The following is a 22,861-nucleotide window of genomic DNA, read 5'->3' as shown; positions in this document are numbered from 1 at the left end:
TACCTTTCCACAAATAAGGATTCCAGGTCTGTCTGAACAAGAGCCACACAGATAAACTATTTCCTACCACCTCGACGGAACGGCAACAGACAGACTACCTGGGTTTTAGCACTGGTACATGGCAGATTTTCCTCTGCTATTTATCTTCAGCTAAACGAGGGAAAGCATCTTTCGAGAGAGCGTAGCTGTGATTGCTCAGCTCACTCCCACTGCTGGAAAATTCCCCTACCCCCCAGTCCTTGAGTAATACTCGTTACCCACTCGCAGGCATGGCTCATCCACTCACACCGCGAGAGCTGATTACCTGCCAACCCAACAGCAGGATTTATTTCCCCCCGGCCTCTCCTCGGCTGATTAATTTACTTGCTGGTGATCAGTAAACTGTTTTCTTTCCTTTGCTACAGAGTTCAGGGAAGATATATGTAAGAATTGGACAAAGATAAACACACGCTGATTAAAGAAAGTAATTCATTAATTTTGTCAGCTGGAATAGCCATTTATAAACACCCACAAGGAAAACAGAAACGTTTCATTTAAAAATTTCAGTGTTTATCACCAGCTGAAGGAACTTCATTATGAAGGAAGTTTGACAACTGCTTGATGATTCCTCTCTCAGAAACTGAGTTACTGAAAAAACCCAGAACACTTCAGGCAAGAGTATAATGAAACAGTTTTATTTAGCATCAGTACAGAAAGAAGAGCTTAAGGATCAGAAGGGACGTGGTGAAATACACTCTTCAAATCAGTATTCATGAAATAGTTAAGACCCACAGCAATAAGCAAGGATTAAAGAACACGGCATGAGGTTATCCCAGGTCATCTTATCCCATCTGCGGGATGACGCTTTGCTGACACTGTTCCTGAAGATAAAAAAAGTGAAGACAAAGTCTTAACTCCGCTGACAAGAGTGGGAGGAAGACTCCTGCTGTTTCCTCTCTCTTTCACTGGCCAACCTGCAACACCAGCTACGAACATCTGCTCAGCTTAACCCTCAGAAGGAATGGGAGTGACAGCCAGGAGAAGCCAGTGGCTTTTATTGATTAACTTCTGTAGTTAAGACAAATAAGACAGACTGCAGATTTGGAAGCCAAGAAGCACCCCCTTTTTTGTAACAGACTGAAAGAGAAGCCTCTGATGGGAAGAGCTGACATTCTATGTTTTCCCTAGGAGTTCCAAACAACAGTTTCTTAGTGCACTCAGGTAAGATTAGGTTCTTTAAATACCAGGAAATCACAGTATTACAGAAAGGCTGAGGTTGGAAGGGACGTTCTGAGATCACTCAGTCCAAGCTCTGCTCAAGCAGTGCCAGCTGGAGCATGCTGCCCAGGACAGAGTCCAACCAGGTGCTGAATATCCCCATGGATGGAGACTCTACAAGCAACCTGTTCCAGTGTTTCACCTCCTTCAGGGGGAATTCCAAGGAAAACATTTTTTTTGCAAGTCTGTTTACAAAAAAATAGCTCCCCAAAATATACCTCCCCAAATGGTGACTGACAAACAGTTCAGAGACAACTGAAGACTACTGATCCTTATTATACTTACAGAAACTCTCTAATTTATAAACTTTGCTTCCCACATGATCCCTGCATGCAAACTTCCACATACATAAATGCTCATGTCCAGAAAAAGATGCTTAATTAGTGCTCAAGAGAAGTGTCGTCCTCTTTTGTTTTTCCCCCATGAGAACTAAATACTTCCCACATGATCCCTGCATGCAAACTTCCACATACATAAATGCTCATGTCCAGAAAAAGATGCTTAATTAGTGCTCAAGAGAAGTGTCATCCTCTTTTTTTTTCCCCCCCATGAGAACTAAGTAAGACAAAGGAACCACACAAGACACTCTACTAAAATCCCACAGTAGTGTCAGCCTCCACACGGAAAATAAGCTACTGCTTCTCCTAAGTAAGTAGCATCAAGGATGGCTAATTACTTTTAGCCACAGTCTGAAGTGTTTCATTTCCCAGGATTTGAGATCCTTCCCCACAGGGGGTTTGTGCCCAGCACTGTCGAGGCACTGAAAATAGGCATCACTTCAAAGTTATACCCAAAGATAACCAAGCTGAGCGCTGATTTTTTTCTGGACAGAAACTGTAGCGGCCAACTCTTACCTGGGTCTAAACAGGTGAATTTGCAGCACTCCTTGGGGTCCTTGCGATACTGCTGACAGCCCTGGGGCCGCTCGCACAGAGCAGCCACGCACATTTCAGGTTCCCCGTTGTGACACGTGCAGCTCAGACAGGGGTCGTTGCCTTTGGGGGTGAAATAGTAGCCTTCGTCGACAATGTTGTCTTTGATATCAACGCACGTCTGGCCTAGAAGAGAAACGCCCATCAGTGCCCACATGCCCCATTTATTCTCTGACATTAAGTGATTTGTAAACATAAGGGTACCACCAGTTAAAAGCCACACCTTCCCATTAAAGCAACCCTGCAGAGGGATCTCCAAGGAGCAGGGAAGATAATGGATAGTCTGGAGGCACGCAGGGATGATGTACGGCTCAAAACTGACAAAGTGAGTTGTAAGTATTTAATGGAATTGACACACTTTCAGGCATCCTCTCCAAGACACAGGAATTTAAATGGTCTGAGGAGTTTATGCTTTTCTTTTTAACCTTTTATTTTCAGTATACTTTATTTAAAAAATTTTCATTTTTTAAGTGAAAAATCTGACCGTGGCTGAAAACCACACATTATGCTCCCATTTATTTAAGCCAAGCAGAAGTTTAACTTCCCGACTTATTTTTCTTTTTTTTTTAAATTCACTGGGCAAAAGGCAGAGAGGATAACTAGCAATTTCCCCATATTTGTTATATGCATATTTAAACAAACAGGCTGAGCTAAACCCAACTTACTCCGTTTGCAGAGGAATGAGGATTTCTCGTAGCAGTTTTCAGCGAACCAGCTGTGCAAACCGTGGTGCCGAAGGGTAGGGAAATGGAAACACTGGAGCTGGGCACAAAGGACGTTTTCATTTTCAGACATAGCCGTACCAAAGATGGGGTCAGGGGGTAAAAACACTTCTGAAGAGCCTAGAAGGAGACGCATTGATATCAGCAGCCTGCGGGTGAGCAAAGCTTTACAAAGCTTTGTAAGGTCACTCATTTCATGCCACACCAACTCTGCTAAAGGCCACTGTCCTCCAGCTCCCATAAGCAGCGTTCCTCCGGGGGATGGAAGGGGTGACTCACAGAGAAGAGGCTGCTGTTTTCAAAGTACAGGGTAATTTTGTCATTCCACACCAGTGGGAGCGATGCTGCGGTATCTCCACGAGTGCTGCCTTCCCCAGTCCCCGGGGGGTTTCCCTGCCAGTTTTTACACACCCCTTCAAACAGCTGAGTGTGGCCATGCTCACTAAGGATGGAGGAGGAACCCATACCCATCTGGGACCTGCTGCTCCGAGCACCTACCTGTGCTTACACAGCTGTGTGTAGGTCTAACCCGTGCCACACACCCCAGCCCCACTCACTCAGAGCCCTGACAGTGTTCTGCAACAGCACTCCTGCAGCCGTGCTATGGACCATGGGGTCCTTCCAACTCATGGAATCATTAAAAACAGTGGATTGTGGTGGGTTCCAAACAGTGAGGACTCAGCATCAAGTTCTTTTTCCCCACGCCAGAGATTATTTTATGAACAGACACCTCCACAAAGCAATGCTTTGGGCAACTACTGCCCCATCAGAGCAGACTTATGGTTCTCCACAAGTACCTCAATTGACGGATACTTGGCAAATTCCATGTTTTTACATTAGGAACCCTCTTAGTAAAGGGGAAGAACATTTACTTAAACTAGCTGATCCATTCCAAATTTGTATACGCCTTGTCTTATTAAAACAAGAATCACAAGCATATAAAACATACAAACCACTGGTGTAAGTGAGAGCCTTGTACACTCACGTACCCCATCGCCTCTGGCACTAGAGGGGAAGCTGTTTCACACTTTCAATGTCTCCTTTTGTATCCGAAGCTTTTAACACCTGGGCTTTTTAGCAGTATGAAAAAGCCTAGAGGGGAAGCTGTTTCACACTTTCAATGTCTCCTTTTGTATCCAAGGGCTTTTTAGCCCTGGGCTAACCAGGGCTTTTTAGCAATATGAAAAAGTGATACCCAGTTTGGTACCTCATACTGCAAGAAGTGTTGAGGGCATTTTATAACTTTAAAATGGATTAAGATTTCCAAACTACAGGACACTAAATCACTTTTTCAGACAGATAATAGGAATTCAGGGTCTGTCTCACTACAAGTCAATGAAACTTAAGTAAAACCTTTCAGAAGCTTCGGGATGCTATTCTGTATTTTATTTTATATAGGTATCCCTTTATTAAATAAAAGGATTGCAAACAAAAGACTACATGGCATTTAGAAAGCTTATGTTTATATAATACATCAAATTAAATAAAACTTATGATAAAAAACTGGTATCGTGATTTTGTATAACTTGTCTCCCTGGTAGTAAACATCTTGTCAGCAGAGGGCAGTGCAGGCAACTTCCCAAACAGCACAGAAAGGTCCTTTTAAGGAGAAAGTTGTGTTTTTTTCTTGGGCTTTCACAGGAGAAGCCTACCTATATAAACAGTTTGGTCCAGATCAAAAATTACTATTATGAGAAAAAGCTGGAACTTCCTCCCTCCTTTCCTCTTGCTGTCCAAAGGCATCTTTATGTCCTTTACTTTAAGGACCTAATGAGAATGTTCCTGCCTCTACAAGCAGTTTCCTCTGAATATTCAGCCAACCCCATTCACTTAAGTCACAAAAGAAATCACTGTTTTTGAACATGGCAGCACAGTGAACAAATACTGTCACTAGGAAGCTACACAGTGTTCTACTCCTTCCCATGTGTCGCAAGAAGCATTTTTCAAGACCCAACCATTTCACAAAATTCTGTTTGTAATTATGTACCTGTCCTTAATTCCTTCCAGACTTTCCATTACTGAAAATTGTACACAATAAGAAAATTATTCAGATTAGCTTTCAAATGCTACACTGGAATTCAAAGCTTAAAAAAAAAAACCCTCTTTTCTCTAAATTTTCCATTACCTAAACCAGTACAGCATGTAGACATTCAGTTCTACACATAATCTTAAAGTCATTATATGAACTCTTAACGAATCCATCAACTGAATTAGTAAAAAATAAAAGCTATAGAAATGTAACTTTGCATTTTCAGCAGAGGGAGCTGCTTGTTTTGCAATTGAAAAAGTTCCGCCAGTGATGCCTACTAGATTAATGTGCGGTTTTTCATATAAACTGGGTTTTATTTCTGGGTTCAGGCAAATTTTCTCTTGGTTTCAGTAAACTATCTGAAATACTTTAAAATAAAAACTGAGTAATTCTGCAAAATTCAAGATTATTTTGTTTAAGTACATAAAAATCTACCAATTTTTAAAAAGCTAAAACCCTCAAGTATCCTATCCCAGTCTGTGCAAGGATTAGAATCAGGAATCAGCAGTTCATCTGGACACTCACCACAAAGAACAAGAAACCACGTGTCCTTTTCCTGGGCAAAGACCAAATACACTGAAAAAGTTCTTTCCACAAGACGCTGATGTGAAAAACTATGAAACTTCTTATACTTGAAAATAAGGCATGAACAAGAAACCACGTGTCCTTTTCCTGGGCTTAATCAAGGGCAACGACCAAATAAACTGAAAAATGTGTTCTTTCCACAAGACGTTGATGTGAAAAACTATGGAACTTCTTACACTTGAAAATAAGGCACGTGTATCAAGTATTAAACTCTTCTGATACAGTAAAGCAAAGCAGTTCCCCCACATTATTTCAACACCATCACTGAAGGAAGTGATGTTGTTCTTGTAAGTAATATTAATGCTTTAAGTCAGTTTCCACAGGCCATTTAATTAAGTAATAATTAGAGAGCCCTACCTTTATAGGCTACTTCCCAGTGACCTTCTAGGGAGTGATTTCGATTGGTGATCACATACTGATATCCCACCCAGAACCTACAAAAAAGAAAAAAAGACTCTAAAGATACATACTAGCAAATTAAAATAAATTATACAGAACCTTCCAATGTCTTTATAGTTAAAAACTAACTTTGAAAACATTCTGGTGATTTTTTCCTTAACATTTCAGCCCACATGTTGGCAACACAGAGACTACAACTGGGGAATAGTGGAAAATACTTGATAGTTTTCTATGTTTACAAATGATAACTCACCGTGTCTTTTATTTGTATTTAAAATGAGCACCTTATTCTATTGTTATGGTAGCACTTCAATTTCTCAAAGCCAAAACCCCCACAAAAACATCCAGAAGTCAAATATTTTATAAATATATATACAACTTAAGTAAGACTATTAGGGATGAAACCATGGAACTCTCCGGAGACAGAGCTCCATGGGTACTGAACCCCTGCTGGAGACTTGCCATGGCAGGCCACCAGACTGACAGAAAAAACAGATAGAAAAAAAAAGAAATACTGTTTGTTGTGAACTAACAAAATAAAATATCTAAAGCCACCGGAACGCAGTTCTTCAACTCAAAATGGTTTTTACTTCATTCTTATCTCAAACTCGAAGCCTTTGTCAGAGCTACTGGTAGTTAGCAGAAACAAAAGTTCTGTTGAAAAAATTAAAGAAATATTATTTTGGTACAAGGCAGGGCAGCAGTAAGTCATTGTACAATCCACCTGTCCTGCTGCAGTTCTGGAATACTGGCAAAGCTGCAGAGACAGCCTGAAGCAAAAAAAGACTCTGTGGAATTGTTGCCTGTCTGTTAATGTTAATTAAAAGCTAAAATGCAGATGGGCACTGCCAAACAGTCAACCAGCAGGCTCATACCTGAAGTCAGTTTTACCAGTACATTGTCTAAGGAAATAGAACTAACAGTATTTGTGTCACACAGAAACCATGAGATCTCTGTCCTCTCCTTCCTACTCACCTGCGCTGGTCCTTCCTCACGAATGTCTTTTCCTCCAAGTCCCACTCCTGGGCCAGGATGAAGCGCAGCTCCTGGTCTGCCGTGAAGGTGGCGAGGGACCCGTTCACCCGCTGACATGTCTGCACGGCGTCCCAGTAGTTCTCCCCGTTCAGATACACCCTGTAACAGCTGGCTGTGCCCTCATAGTGATGCCACCCTGTTGGGCACTTTCCTAGGAAACATGAAGGATAGAAGGGAAACCATTCCCCCCAAATTAGGACCTTTAAGATAATGCATCCTAATCAGTTTATGACAACGCAACGTGTACACACAACGTACCGCATATGCTTCACCCCCCCAGGAGACACACGCCTGACAGATCACAAAAGGCTTTACTACAGCTTTTGATAAAGTTTTTTAAAAACATATTTAAAAAGATGCAACTCCTAGTAATGTTTCATTGTGCTGCAACAGCCTTTAAAGTCTTTAATTAAGACTGATGATCTACTGTGGAAGATATTTCCCTGCACATCTTTATAAATCAAATCCGCTCGATCAATCCAAGTCAAAACAAGCAGCAAGAAGCAGGAAGAGAAAACCAGGAGGTGGCCAATTTAATGAATCTGCCTCTCTATCAGGTGGTTAGAAATACACCCAAATGCTGTGAAGTTTTCGACCTACTTTCACCAACAGGCTCAGTAGTATTCACATAATCCTGCTCTCACAGTCAATCACTAGTTTGGGAGGGTTCTGGGGCAATAGTTTGCTTTGGAAAAACTTCATTGCAAGGCGGGTCTTTAGGAATAAGAAGTGACCATGACTGGCTGCCTCTGCCTTCCCTCCATTCACTCAATGCCTTGAGCCATTCCTAGATGGAACAGGCCCTCGGGCTTTTGCCTGGCATTCTCAGGGGTGCTGGGTAACAGAATCAGAGAAAGGCAGGGGAAATTTAAAACAGACATGAAATACAACTTTAGCACCTGCATTTGTGATATTGATTTTGCACAACTCCTAAGAAAGGAACTTTAATTTCACAAACTGTTTCACGTTCGTCACGTGCATTCACAGAGTTCCCTCTCTTGAGTCTCTTTGTTCCCTTCAGACACAGTGATCTTTATCATCAAATAATGACATACAATCTTAATTTCTCTTTAAAAAAAAAATAAAGCCTAAATTGCTAAATTAATTAGCAGCAAGATGGCCCAGATTTCCCAGTCTGCAACTTACTGCTAAATCGGACAGGCTGCGCCACGTTGACGGTGTGGAAGCGGGTTGTCTCCCCTCCTCTCCCCCGGCCGTGCCTGGAGTCCACACTCTCCTTCCCATGGTAGGTTCGCTGGTCCCCTGTCAAGGTGGGGACCAGAAGGAACAGTCAGAACTGGCCAACAATGCAAGCAGAGGCAGACTACCTTTTAAGCTTTCTCTGGGTTTTAATTCCAGACATATGCGGTAAGTAGCACAGTCAGGGAAACGGAGATGGTAGATCCCTGCAGTAACAGCTTGGTCATTTTACACAGTACATAACCAAAACACCTACAATTGCAAAGAACCAAACAAGCCATTACACGAGTCCTGCAGAGTAAGCGAAATATTTTGGCAGATTCTCAAGAGCCTGCAGTTGCACACAGGACGCGACGCTCATCGTCTCAGTCGCTGCAGCAAATGCATCATCCCCAGTGCATTTTACCGGTTCCCGTTTACGGAACTGCCCACTCTCCAGCTGCTCTGTTTCGCTGTTGTGTGTTCGAGGATTTCAAACAGTTCCTCCAATACATTTCCCAACACATTCTCTGAGATCTAGGACAAAATTAAAACCAGGAGAGGAAACCTATCTTCAGCCAGAAGAACAAGCTTCTGAAGGAAATGTTAGCTCGGTATTTCTGAAACACAAAACCTTAGACACCCTCATCTTAGTGCCAGGGCTTTTCACTGGTTTAGGTGACAACTGGATTCGATAACTTTGGAAGAGCCCAGTGCACGGTGTTATTCCAGAAAAGGAGCTGAAGGGCTCCACATCCCTACTGGGGGAGATAAGGAGCAGACAGCTCAGATGGAGATGCTGCAGGATGGGCCGGAGGCAGCAGAACCAGCAAGGTCCTAGGTAGGTGGTGGGGAGAAACCTTTGAGAAAGACACAGATGAGCACCAAGGAAGGCTAATCTGGAAACAAGGGATTAACCTCAAAAAGAGAAAAATGAAGAACCCAAGAATTTAAGCATTAGAAATATCTAGTTATTTAATACCACTAGATGTTCTTAAATGTAGTAAGAGTTTAACCAGCACAAAGAGTGATGCAGACATTCATTTCTATACAAAAGATCAGCTTATTTTCCTTTAAAGCTGATTAGCTCTATTAAGCCTAGATAAACCTAATAAACCAGGCATAGTTTCAAATAAAGAGGGGCTACATAGTCTTCTTCAACAGGTTTAACTACATCTGTTGGAAAAATATTCAAAACTACATCAATAAAGCTTTCTCCTTCCAGACTATGTTTAAAAAGCAAAAGGTCCACAGCAATTTCATGAGAATTTAAACTCAGAGTTGGAGACTGCTCGGTCTGTTATCCGGAGGGAAAGACCTCCAGAAGACCCATCATCACATAATGCACTCCTTGGAACAAGTGTTAGCACCAAAGAGCAAAAAAATCAGTAGCTGTAGGTCAGGAAGAGCAGAGTAGCTTCGCATCCGTCTCGCTCTGGCATACTCAGTTTGCCCTGGGTTAATGGGATAAGCAAAGGATATTTAATTATCACGTTATCCCAGGAATTACAAGTCTATAGAGATCACCCATTAAGAAACGGCTGTGCATAATACACTCACTGGCCCTACAGGAATAAAGCAGTAATTCTACTGTTCAATATTAGAATACGCTATTTATCACAGGCAAGAAGTTAGTGCCAAGAGGTTCAGTTAGCGTACGATTCAAAGGCCACAAAACGCTAAAATAATTTGACAGTGAAGATCACTGATTATTTTTTATTACTTTAAAGGCCAATCTATTTTTAGTTTTAGATTTTGACTGTTCTTAATCCTAACGGTTCAGCAGCAGTATTTACACTATGATTTTCAGAGTGATACTGAGACACTAAAAAAAGCAGATCTTTAATTATAGTAAGACTTTAAAAATAGCGCTAACTAATGTAAAATGCTTTATCAAAGAGGAACCGAGCTCAGCACAGGAAGCTCTATTTTCCCATGGCATTAAATGGCAACAACTAAACCCAAAGAACCAGTAAGAACCAAATGCACAAGGAATTAGTTCCCTTTCAGAAGTGAGAGCAGATGCAACACCATATGGCTGACCCTCTGCGGCTAAAGAGAACGCCCACGAGGACTTAACAATTTACCTCCCCTAGGAATAAACCAGAAGTTCAGGGGTTTTAACACATGAGGTTAAGAAAGGGTTACTTGGGCTAGCTTCTTAAATTGATGGAATTTATGCCAGATGCTTTGAAAAATAGCTACAGAGATCCCCCACAAAGGGTGTTCAATGGGTCCTCACCCAGGAGCAGGACACTCGGTCACTCGTCGGCATCTGCCATGGGCAAGGACTCACCACTGGAACTTCTCCTTCACCACCAGTCACTTCTCCTTCAACCCGACACTGTCAGCGGCTTAATAAACCAGTGCTCTTCAAATAGTAAATTGCTCCTATTTGACCTGAATTTTTGGTCTCCGAGAAAAGCAACAATGACAAGTTTTTCCAGGGCAATGAAGAAGGATTCTAACAAGCCTCTAAGCCACTCCACTGCCAGGAAGAGCCATTGCAGGCTCTGCTGGCAAAGTTGTCACTGGACTGGGTTTTGATTGTACTTTCTCAATACTTTGCAGAAGAATTTTCTATGTACTTTGCTGTTCCTGCTTCCTTTATAAAAATATTTTTATCTTTAAAAATAATAGTGACATGGACTGAGTGTTAAGATAACCTAACCCAGAAGATCACAACCTAACCATGTTTGAGTGTTTCAGAAAAGAAAAGCCATAATTTTTATTGCTTGTGTGCATACTTACTATGCTGAAAGCCATCAAATTTTGGAAGATCAGCTGTTTTCTGAAACCTTTATTGTTCCAGATACTACAACAACAAACAATAACAGCAAAAGTAATATTTTTACTAGCCAAGACAGCTAGGTCTATTTCATTTGACTTCATACAATTATAACACAAACGCAATTTATTTGTCAGTTGGTGGGGAAAAGAGAAGAACGGGTTCAAGGGAAAATTACCTGAATTTTTGGTCTCTGAGAAAAGCAACAATGACAAGTTTTTCCAGGGCAATGAAGAAGGATTCTAACAAGCCTCTAAGCCACTCCACTGCCAGGAAAAGCCATTGCAGGCTCTGGTGGCAAAGGTGTCACTGGACTGGGTTTTGATTGTACTTTCTCAATACTCAGTACTTTCTATGGACTTTGCTGTTCCTGCTTCCTTTATAAAAATATTTTTATCTTTAAAAATAATAGTGGCATAGACTAAGTGTTAAGATAACCTAACCCAGAAGATCACAACCTAACCATGTTTGAGTGTTTCAGAAAAGAAAAGCCATAATTTTTATTGCTTGTGTGCATACTTACTATGCTGAAAGCCATCAAATTTTGGAAGATCAGCTGTTTTCTGAAACCTTTATTGTTCCAGATACTACAACAACAAACAATAACAGCAACAGTAATATTTTTACTAGCTGAGACAGCTAGGTCTGCTTCATTTGACTTCATACAATTATAACAGAAACGCAATTTATTTGTTAGTTGGTGGGGAAAAGAGCAGAACGGGTTCAAGGGAAAATTCATGGGGATCAATTTATTTTCTCCCCTCGAATACTATGGTGTGATGGACACGAGCATCCTCCCACCTGTTTCCAAACGGATCAAAACATCATTAGCATTCACCCAGCTCCTTCCAATTTACAGCTGCCATCTCATTCTCTCTACCACGATTACAGCCCAAGTACAGTGGGATACATCAAGACAATTGTCCAACACCACCGATTCAGTGACCATTTTCAGTTGTTTAAAACATCAAGCTACCACTTCAGCATGGAAGTTTGCCACGATCAATTTATTTTCTCCCCTCGAATACTATAGTGTGATGGACAGGAGCATCCTTCCACCTGTTTCCAAATGGATCAAAACATCGTTAGCATTCACCCAGCTCCTTCCAATTTACAGCTGCCATCTCATTCTCTCTACCACAATTACAGCCCAAGTACAGTGGGATACACCAAGACAGTTGTCCAACACCGCTGATTCTGTGACTATTTTCAGTTGTTTAAAATGTCATGCTACCACTTCAGCATGGAAGTTTGCCGTGCTGGATGGCTCCTACTGCATTTTACATGGGTAAACTTTTTCAATTCTGAATCAAAACAGTTTAGAAGAAAAATGAAGAGATCAGGAGGGGAAGAAGTTTTGCTCACGTTTCTAACTACCTTCTAGTCAAATTAGCACTAACTCACAGGAAAAGCTTTGTGCCAGTCATGCAGGTTTTGCTGTTCCTGTTGGGGACACAGAAAAAAAAGGAGGGGACAAACGCAGTCAAGTTTAATTTTGAAAGAAATATGAATTTGCCCATTATTCCTAGAGGCTGGAAGGAATTCAGTTGCATTGTCCATACTCTTCCATGTACATCCATGGAGACTGCTCCATGGATCCACAGGATCTCAGCAGCCCTGACGCCTGGTGTCTCATTAGGGGAAGCTGAGCACACAAGCAGAGCAGAAACCTCCTTTTTCATCCCCTTTGGTGCCTCCATCATTCGGACCAAGTAAAAGGAAGCAAAAAAGCCAAGTGGTGCAAACAGACCGTGAGCTGAGGCCACACAAAAGGGAGAGCTGGCACCAGCCGAGGCGGGAACAGGCCAGACCGTACGTGTGCTGACAGCACTGCATGGGGGAGAAACAGGGCACCACATGGAAAACCGCGTTCGGAGGAGCTGAAAGAGAAACCGCAATCTGCCGCATGCACTGGGGTCTGCCTGGCACCAAAAAAAGGCAGGCAGACAGAAGACACCAAGCGTAATAAAGAGAGAGGTCCTTGTAGGGTCAGGACTCATAAAGGGCAAATATTGGATTTTGGGAAGTTGAACTGGTTTCCAGAGTTATTGTGTCACAGACAACAAATCACTCAAACCAACCCCTCCACAAGGATGGATGGATTACGTCAAATTATGTCAAAATTAAACTGTTTGTGAAACAACTAGGTCTTGTCACATCGTATTTGTTCCAAGATTGGAGTTTCTTCTGTTTAAACACACAGATTCTCAAAATTGACATAAAAAGCTGCCTTGTCCCCTAAGCTTCAAATTTTCTGTCCAGCATATTACCTACTAAAAGCTTGGAAAGCTTTTAATTCCATCTGGTAATTTGAGAGGTGACAGAACTTGAGGATTAAATCCAGTTTTGTGCCTAAAGATTTGGAAATACAATTCAGAAGTCCCCAGAGAGGAGTGATTCTTCTCAGATCAAGCAACTTCACGCTTCGGGTTATCAATTGCATTATGCTGGGAAATAAATGCCAACCCAGAACAGCATCCTGCTGTGCTGAGCACTATTCAAAGTGATAGACTGGCAGTAAAGAGCTTATAATTTAAACACCACGAAGCAGGGTAAAAAGGATGCATCATCCAGGAGTTCAGCAAAGGCTCAGAAAAGGTGTGGAAACCATCAGAGGTTTTTATCATTATTATCTAGCTTTAAAAAAAAAAAAGAGATGTACTAAAAAGTGCACAAATGTCAACAGTCACTTCAACCAAACGATAACCTTGGCAAAACAAAACACGAAGCTGATTATGATCCCTGTAAAACAACATGCTACAGCTGCTGCTTTATCGGCTCCTGCCATACCTTCAGCTGGCTCCAGGAAGGAGACTTTGCAGACTCAAAGATGAAATACTGTTTGTACTGGGGCAAGTGACCTCCAGGCTGCACACTTCTCCCCAGGACAGTACCTGGGGAAGTCCTTAAGGACACCGTACAAGAGGACACTGCTCAAATCAGCATTTACAGTGAGCTTCCTAGCAAGATTGGTTCTCTATGAAATTAAGCTCCCAATCTCAACATAAAACCATGGAAAACCGTACTGTTTGCCATGGAACCTGCTCATGCTACCACTGGCCACTGCTGGCCCAGGACCAGCGCCAGGGCAGGCAGCTGCCCAGTGCTGAGTGGGACCTCGGGCTCAGGGAGAGGAAAAAAACCTGTAAGAACTCAGTTCCCTGAAACTTTCCAGTGTTCTTGTTTCTGATCAAGCAGGTTGAGGAAACAGTACTGAGAAATACCTCACAGAGGAAGAGCGTGGCATGAGGTGAGGGGGTGCACTGCAGGGAGAGTGAGCTGAAGGTTTTCAAATGCAGATGCTGGGAGAAGCCCAAGGACAGCTGATGGCACAACCAGATCACTGACTCCTGGGAAAATTTCCAGTTTTCAAAAAAACCAAATAAATTAAGGAAACAGAACGATCAACAATATAATTGCAAGCTGAAAAAACTGATGGGATGGGAATTTCAGACATCCGTTCTCTGCTCATACAGAAGAGAAACAAACATCGAGCCTGTAGCATAAGACCAAAACACGGGGAACCAGCCAGAGCTCTACCAAACCCTGCTCCACTGGTGCTGCTGCCCAGGAGTGGTGACCATAAGGCCTCTGAAGAATGCAGGATATTTGGAGAAGCTGATCTGACGTTCTGGTAGAAGCAAAGCTGGAAATCCCATGAGCAGTAAAAGGCAAACTGAAACCCGCAAGAAGAACGGCCTCTGCAATACAGAACTTTTATAAAGGAGGAGAAGTTACTTCAATTACTTGCATAGAAATGTAAGAGGAAGTGAGTAGAAATAATAAATTCCCATTTGTGAAAGCGGGAAAGATATTTTTTAATATATTAATGCCTATTTCTACCATTTCACAGAATATGTCACTTTGGGATAAACTATTTTTAGGACCAATTACTGTTGGTATGGAACAGTACACAAATTTCATGAGCCTCCACTGGTTAAGTAGAAAAGAGCTGTGGGCACATGCTACATAACCATCCCCCCCAGCAATTTTTAGGATGCTCCCAAGAGCAAAGAGCCAACAGCTTTATTCCAGCAGAGAGAGGGACTGAGGGTAATCACTGCTGCAGACTCCACTCTCATTTGCATGCCTGGTGGGAAGAGCAGGGGAACAGCACTTAACACATCACAAGTTTGGGACTGAAAGGAATTCCATGTTTTAAATGTTCATTCTGAAAAGAGACATAATTTATTAATTAATGATCCTCTTATTTTTAATAAAGGAGCTTTCTTACTAACACGAATTCAATCAGACCTAAAAAAGGTGAGTTTGACCAACAGTGCCAAGTAACTTACGATGGCTTTGTACTAAACCCTTGAAAATAGCACCATGACTAAGTAGCCACTGAAACACACCTTCGCCACCAAACCCTAATGCACCACCATTGATCTCTTCCGAGCTGCTCACGCTGGAGTGTGCCATTAGTAGCTCAAAGGCTGAAAAGTAACAAGCTTCCCAACCAGGCTCAGAGCCCTTTCTTGCAAGCTTTCTTTTCACGCTTCAGAGAGATTTCATACCTTTTAATTTAAAGATATTTTAATTCTCCAAGTTTCACAAGTCCCGGTGGCTTCACTAACTAGTTCTTTTAGCGTTCGGTCTGCCTTTATTGAAATAAGAACCTTAATTAAAATGTATTTAAATTGAGCTGAATCATCCCACGATTGCTCATCTAAATCCAAAGCTATTTTCTAAATTTAAAGCTGCATCATTTCTTGTTAATTCAGTGGCCAAATAAGAAAGTTGTCACTCCTGAGTAAGACTCTGTGCTACTATTCTTAGCAGCAGTTCTCCAGTCAGCGCCCCAGGACTTAGTCTCTCCTCTGACTGGTCACATACATGTTGTTTTCCCCAGCATTAAGAAAACCATGCTCTTCCAAACTTCTGGCCTCAGATTTCTTTCATTCATACTGTTCCTTTTTATACCCCAGCACGCTATTCACATGCACACCAGCCTGTCCTTACTCTTGACAGTTCTGAGTAGCACCTGCCCTTCACCACCCATTTCAGGTCACAACGCTATCCCACCAGTGTTTTGTTGCAGGTATAAAGAGTTTTTACGTTCTACACCAGTAGTTCTTGTTCCTCTGGTTTGCTGGCTACACTCCTTGCATTACTGTGCAAATATCTCAGTTCTTTCATAAACACCACACCCAGCTCTGGCTGCTCTACCGAGCGCAGCCTTTTCACCAATTACTTATCCAATTACTCTTCTCATCAAGTGGAATACTTTCCTTCCCTACGCTGTCCATCATTTTCCCCCTCTAGTATCCTTTATGTATATTATTCTCCTCTTCCTGCGTACAGACATGGCGATGAACCAAGTCTCTCCCATGGGTCTCCTTTCTTTTCTTAACTCAAAGTTCTTCTCAGCATCTCAGACCAGCCAGTCCAGTGAGACCTACACCCCAAACAAAAGCAGAGCCTACCTATGAGAAATGGTCCTTTTATAAAATGCTTTCTGGCCATATACCAAATATTCTTTGTAACTCCAGTCTCTGAATCAACATCAACTTGTTGCATCCTCTATGCAACAGCTTAAATTGCTGACTAATACACTGGGCAACAAAAAAAGATAAAAAATACTGTTTCTACTTATGCGGATGTTCCAATATTCCCACAAGTGAAGCCTTCAGTGCTTTTTGAGTAAATCCAAATATTAACATGACTCTGATTTTTCCAGAATTTTATTAGGTCCCCTAGTTCCATGTTTGGCCAAAGTTAGCAAAAAAAGGGGAATAACAGACATCCACATCATAAAGAATATCCTTCAACAGAGTATCAATGAAACAGCTTAATTTGCAATATCAGAAGAAACTACCAACAGGTGTTTTTCCCTCTGTGCTGCAAATATATACTCTTAAACTAACCAGCCAAAAAGCTTTTTAGAAAAGAGCACTGAACACATTCTTTAAATAATTTGTGCGTAGAACACACTGGGAAGATGGGTAACCAGTTTCAAAAATCCTTTATGTATATTATTCTCCTCTTCCTGCGTACAGACATGGCGATGAACCAAGTCTCTCCCATGGGTCTCCTTTCTTTTCTTAACTCAAAGTTCTTCTCAGCATCTCAGACCAGCCAGTCCAGTGAGACCTACACCCCAAACAAAAGCAGAGCCTACCTATGAGAAATGGTCCTTTTATAAAATGCTTTCTGGCCATATACCAAATATTCTTTGTAACTCCAGTCCCTGAATCAACATCAACTTGTTGCATCCTCTATGCAACAGCTTAAATTGCTGACTAATACACTGGGCAACAAAAAAAGATAAAAAATACTGTTTCTACTTATGCGGATGTTCCAATATTCCCACAAGTGAAGCCTTCAGTGCTTTTTGAGTAAATCCAAATATTAACATGACTCTGATTTTTCCAGAATTTTATTAGGTCCCCTAGTTCCATGTTTGGCCAAAGTTAGCAAAAAAAGGGGAATAACAGACATCCACATCATAAAGAATATCCTTCAACAGAGTATCAATGAAACAGCTTAATTTGCAATATCAGAAGAAACTACCAACAGGTTTTTTTTCCCTCTGTGCTGCAAATATATACTCTTAAACTAACCAGCCAAAAAGCTTTTTAGAAAAGAGCACTGAACACATTCTTTAAATAATTTGTGTGTAGAACACACTGGGAAGATGGGTAACCAGTTTCAAAAGTTTGATTGTTAGACCTACTTCTCTAATTTTACCAGAACAATACGAATATTTAGAATAGTTTGCGATGTTCCAATATTCTCACAAGTGAAGCCTTCAGTGCTTTTTGAGTAAATCCAAATATTAACATGACTCTGCTTTTTCCAGAATTTATTAGGTCCCCTAGTTCCACGTTTGGCCAAAGTTAGCAAAAAAGGGGGAATAACAGACATCCACATCATAAAGAATATCCTTCAACAGAATATCAATGACACAGCTTAATTTGCAATATCAGAAGAAACTACCAACAGGTGTTTTTCCCTCTGTGCTGCAAATATATACTCTTACACTAACCAGCCAAAAGCTTTTTAGAAAAGAGCACTGAACACATTCTTTAAATAATTTGTGCGTAGAACACACTGGGAAGATGGGTAACCAGTTTCAAAAGTTTGATTGTTAGACCTACTTCTCTAATTCTACCAGAACAATATGAATATTTAGAAGAGTTTGTTTTTGTAAAATACCAATGTTACTATTTCGTAGCACCTCTCTGAAACAGCTTAGAAGTCACAATGATGACAGACTGAATGCTGCAATGACAATGCCACAAAGTTCACGTTTTTCTCTCCCAAGCAGATTAAGCAGTTTAGTGGGAAAGAATTTCTTAAAACAGTTTTTTAATGTAATTTATTCACACTGTAGAGATAAAGGTTTTGAATTATGCCCCAGTCGAATTCATGCTTTCAGATTCCTGCTTCTTTTCTTTTAGCTAAAAAAAAAATTATAGGTCCTTTCACTTTTAAGACCCACAGAAAAAGAATTGCTCTGGCCTCTTTGTCAAGAACAAATGAAAATGTTCAAAATTGTCATTATATATCCATAATAAAAAAAACCAGCTCAGTATCCAGTAGCTTTAGCAGAGAACCACTGCTGCTGAGAGGCTCCTGAGAGCGCACGACCATAAGAGTTTATGAGGAGTAAATACAGCAGCTTGTTTGGCAGAGCAAAGTTCTCCACTTGAGCACAAGAAGCATAATCAGAACATGGAGCAATAAAACACGTTCTCTACCCAAGTTCAACAAAGTCACCCGGCACAGCCCGAGTGACACACTCATACAATCAGAGCAGTCATTCCGAATTTAACCACAGGCCTATGTGTCATTTTGGTTTAATCACAACATGATTTTTTCCTTGTCATGAAATTTGCTTTTTTAGACAACAAACTCTCCTCATCTCCAGGATACCTACCCAGACTGTAAGAATGGAAGGGTAACTCAGACAAACAAAAACTGTAGCATTAGTTGCACAAAACAAAGAGAAGCCAACTCAAAGTTTGTTAGCAATGGGTACAGCTCTACCAAACAATCGCCACTTTTAAATAAAAATAAGCAAGCCGTCCTGAAGAGTCAAGGTACTGGGGAGAGTGGTCTTCTCAGCTTTACTCACCTGGACAGTCAACTTCATCGCTCTCGTCCTCGCAGGTGGGCCACCCATCACACTGCCAGTTGGAAGGGATGCACTGGATGGTCCCGCTCCGGCAGGCGAACTGCTTCGGCGTGCAGCGCAGCTCTAGGGGAGAAGAAGGTTGTGCTTTGTAGGAAAATGTTATTTATTCTTGCAGGTCTGTATATATATTAATCGACTGTCACGTAATGTATCACTCAGTAACTCAGCCTGGTAAAAACTGCTTTGTTTGAGATCACTTCCACGTTTTTAAACTGCACGTTTGTGGTTTCAACAGACAGGAAGGCTGGCTTCCAGTGCTTGGGAAATAATTCTCTCAGTCATCCGTAGTAAAAGGGGCCTGATAAAGACACGATGTGAGCAGCTATCACCACGGCGTTACCCATTTACTTCTCGAGGGGCACTGAGGACTACTCATTCACTTTTCTCAGAACCAAAGTTCAACTAAGATACGCTACGGTAGTTAAGTGCTAGATTAGGCAATAAATTCAGAATCCCATCTCCATTCCATCACCACGTACGCCAGGACCCGCCAGACTTGCCCAAACGTCCAGCCTGATTTAGAGCCATTGCACAGAACTGTTTGTAAAACAATTACTATATCCATGAACCTGTTTTCACTTTCTGGCTTCAGCTTTTTTGTGGAGTTTCTCAGTAGAACACATCCTTCACAAGAACCTGTCACCATCTGCAAACATGTAGTTCCTGCTTCTGCAAAGTACTGCCTACTTATCATTATACTGTCACACCTAATTAGCATTACAAAAAGTACCATATTCTTTTCCCCCAAAAGCTTTTTTATACCAATCCCATCTACCAAATGCCAGAACCTAATAATTCAGCTTCGTTTTGTGTCCCTCCAAATATTTCACAGAGGAAAAAAATGTTCTGTCTCCACAAGTGAATAATTTTAAGGTTGTTCACAGACAGCAGGTCTGCAAGTCACCATTAGCATCCATAGGCTCATTGTCACACCAGACCATCACCATCCATCTTTCTTCTGGATGGTGGTTGTCCATTTTCCAACCAACATTTTTGAACAATTTAGCACAAAATAGCTACAATAATCCCAGGTATGTTATGTTTGAGAATGAGCACTTTTTTTTTTAAAAAAAAAAAAAAAGGAAGAAAAAGTATTTTAAAGTAAAACATGCTCATCCCTGATTTTGAAAGAATCAAGTAGGTGACTTGTCTCGCAGGGAGAAATCTCTAAAAGCAAATTCAAAATACAGGTATGTGTTCTCTCATCCACAGTCTACAACCTAAGAAAGGAGATGTAATTGCAGTTGTTGCCTTCTTGAAGCACACTTCTAAACTAGACCGAGACAGGGGTCACACTTCACTGTTCTGAGACACGACGAGGCATAATAAAACCAGTCATCAGGCACTCTCAATAAAAGCTGTACCCATACACCTGGTAATTGGTACAGGGTATTGATAACAGGCTTCTAATTCCATGTTAGGCTAAAATCCGGTTCTAGTACTGGTTTCTCTTCAAAACACAGACCTGCTCTTCTAGAAAAATAAAAGCAGGCACATCCTCTTAGCAACCACCTACTCGGAGCAAACATTCAGGTCACAGAAGGGCTAAGGATTCCCACCAACCTGCCAGACTACGAGGGGAACGACCGCCCTTCCAGCCAGACGAGGGGCTTCTCACCCCCCCAGAGCTCCACTCAGCCCCAACAGCCATCACTGAACCAGCACAGGGGAAACGTGAAAAATAAATAAATAACAATATTCTACCAGCTTATGTCATAATCATTTCTCCTCCTTCCCCCAGAACACAAACTGAATTTATGTATTTAGCCCAAAGAGAGAAAGGAGGAATAAAACCTTTTATTCCCCCTGATTAGGGGAATAAAAGGTAAAGCTTCAGGTAAATCACTGCAGCTCTTCTCACCACTTTTGCCCAAGGTGAGCAGGCAGAGAAGGTTTCTTAGGAAGTTCTACCATTGCAGTTTCAAGTACAGAATTTACACTGGAGCCTGTGGGAGATATTTTAACACGTGAAAGACCATCCTCAGCCCAGCTCCAGGTTCCCATTGCATCCACCTGCAGTTACCGCAAAATTCAGTTCAAAATTCAATACTTTAAATAAACTCCTAATTTTTTTTACTGCTTGATTTTAATGGCAGACCCCCTGGGAGGAAAAGCTATTCTACAGCCCTCTGGCTCCCCGGGCAGCACCCACCAAGAAAGCACGACCAGCCAACATGTGCATGGGAAAACCAGGAAAGAATATTCCTGTCTCTCTAGAATTTCCTACGCGCTGTTACTATTTCATGTACAATTACATATGAGTGACTCGGATAAAAGGATGACTCCATCCCAATATTATGAGCATTAAAAAAAAATGCCAGTTACATGCCGTAATGTCATTGCTTCCTGTGTTACAGACACTCCTCTCTGAAGAATGTGGATACATGGAAGAGCACAAAACATTTCTATTAAAACACCGCTCAAACCAGCTGAACGATTGTTCCCAATGGAAACCATGCTCTGTGAGATGCTCTGATTACTGCAGCCCCAGGAACAGGAACTGCTACGCGATGCTACTGCAGAAGGGGGGAAAAAAGTGACACAAAAAGAAATACTGCGAATCGAAAAATCTCCATATTCTGCAAACACTGCCAATAACACCTCCCGAGCCACCCAAACCCAGGGCCCCTGTCCCCACGCGTTACTGAACTACCTAAATCATGAGGCAGCTTCTGGAAGAGTTTCATCACAATGGTTTTGCTTCCCTGTGCTGCTTCGTGTGGTTCAGCACAGAGAGAAACACGACGCAACCGTCTTGAGAAAATTTGACCCCTCTCTGCTGTGCTCAGGGAGGCTTTGGACACACCAACGGCCTCCTCGAGGACCGATGCTGAAGATCAGCTCTTTGGGGAACCTCTCACCACTGATGGGACACAGATTTCCACTAAGGCCCCACCGTGGGCACCCAGAGAAGACACGGCAGCGGGTGACAGCTCAGGAACCCCCAGCTGAGAGCAAGGGCCACCTCCCATCACTGTCTCCTCACCCCACGTGCCCAGATCAAGTCTCCCAGAGCAGATCAGAGCCCATCAGCTGGCCAGGGCAGCAGCCTCCAGGGGCTAAATACACACATAAACATAGAAAGAAGCCTATAATGAACCTGTGAGATACTCGGCCAGGGAACAGAAAAATTTAGGGAAGGCGAGGATGCAGAGAAGAAGTGCCAGTCTCCACAGCCCTGTCAAGCGTTTCATTTCGATAGCCTATTTTTAAGTCAAAACAGCAGAAAAATGGAAACATTTCAAGCCAGTCTCAAGTGGTACTGCCAGCAGCAGAACAGGATCCACGAGGACACACAAGCACTAGCAAACAGCAGCACAACACAACACAACCATCCATCTTCCCTGAAACGCAAGTAATCACTTAACACACGACTGTGCCAAATAAAAAAAATGGTTTTTTTCACCCATATAAGATTTCCAGTTCTTCAAAAGAAGAGAGTTTCAAAAATACTCATCCCACTTCTGTCCCTAAAGTCCAATATCCCACACGGTTCATAGCTACTGATGGTAACGCAGTGAGGAAGGATGAGGAAAAAAGTTATCTTAAACTATCACCTCCCAGCACTAAAAACACATTTTCCACCAGCTGTTGAAGCAGAAACATTGTGTATTTTCAATATTGTTCGAAAATACGTAATAGCACAGTTTCAGCTCGAAGGGAGCAGCTGCTGCAGCAGAGGCACCGACACAACATCAGCCACCGGCATCAACAACTGCCCAGGAGTGAAAAAATAGAAATGCAACCACCTCCAGCGTTCACGTACAACATGACAAGTTACACCAGCACTGTTAT

The 22,861-nt window shown here is 41.9% G+C and overlaps 1 protein-coding gene across 1 annotated transcript in view; it reads right to left on the bottom strand.

Moving 5' to 3' along the window:
- Window positions 1–22,861, bottom strand: part of DGCR2 (DiGeorge syndrome critical region gene 2) — a 43,337-nt gene that overhangs the window by 4,016 nt on the left and 16,460 nt on the right. Inside the window, exons 2-7 of the mRNA XM_014943967.1 lie at window positions 19,007–19,150; window positions 8,106–8,222; window positions 6,900–7,110; window positions 5,883–5,959; window positions 2,855–3,031; window positions 2,112–2,315 (exon numbers count right to left, since the gene is read on the bottom strand). Of these exons, the coding sequence (XP_014799453.1) occupies window positions 2,112–2,315; window positions 2,855–3,031; window positions 5,883–5,959; window positions 6,900–7,110; window positions 8,106–8,222; window positions 19,007–19,150 (930 nt within the window). The remainder of the gene's footprint in view (window positions 1–2,111; window positions 2,316–2,854; window positions 3,032–5,882; window positions 5,960–6,899; window positions 7,111–8,105; window positions 8,223–19,006; window positions 19,151–22,861) is intronic.

This window comes from Calidris pugnax, unplaced genomic scaffold (genome assembly GCF_001431845.1).
Source record: "Calidris pugnax isolate Ruff unplaced genomic scaffold, ASM143184v1 scaffold138, whole genome shotgun sequence".
Taxonomy (NCBI): domain Eukaryota; kingdom Metazoa; phylum Chordata; class Aves; order Charadriiformes; family Scolopacidae; genus Calidris; species Calidris pugnax.
The sequence above is the reverse complement of the archived record's forward strand: the minus strand, read 5'-3'. Positions and strand labels throughout refer to the sequence as shown.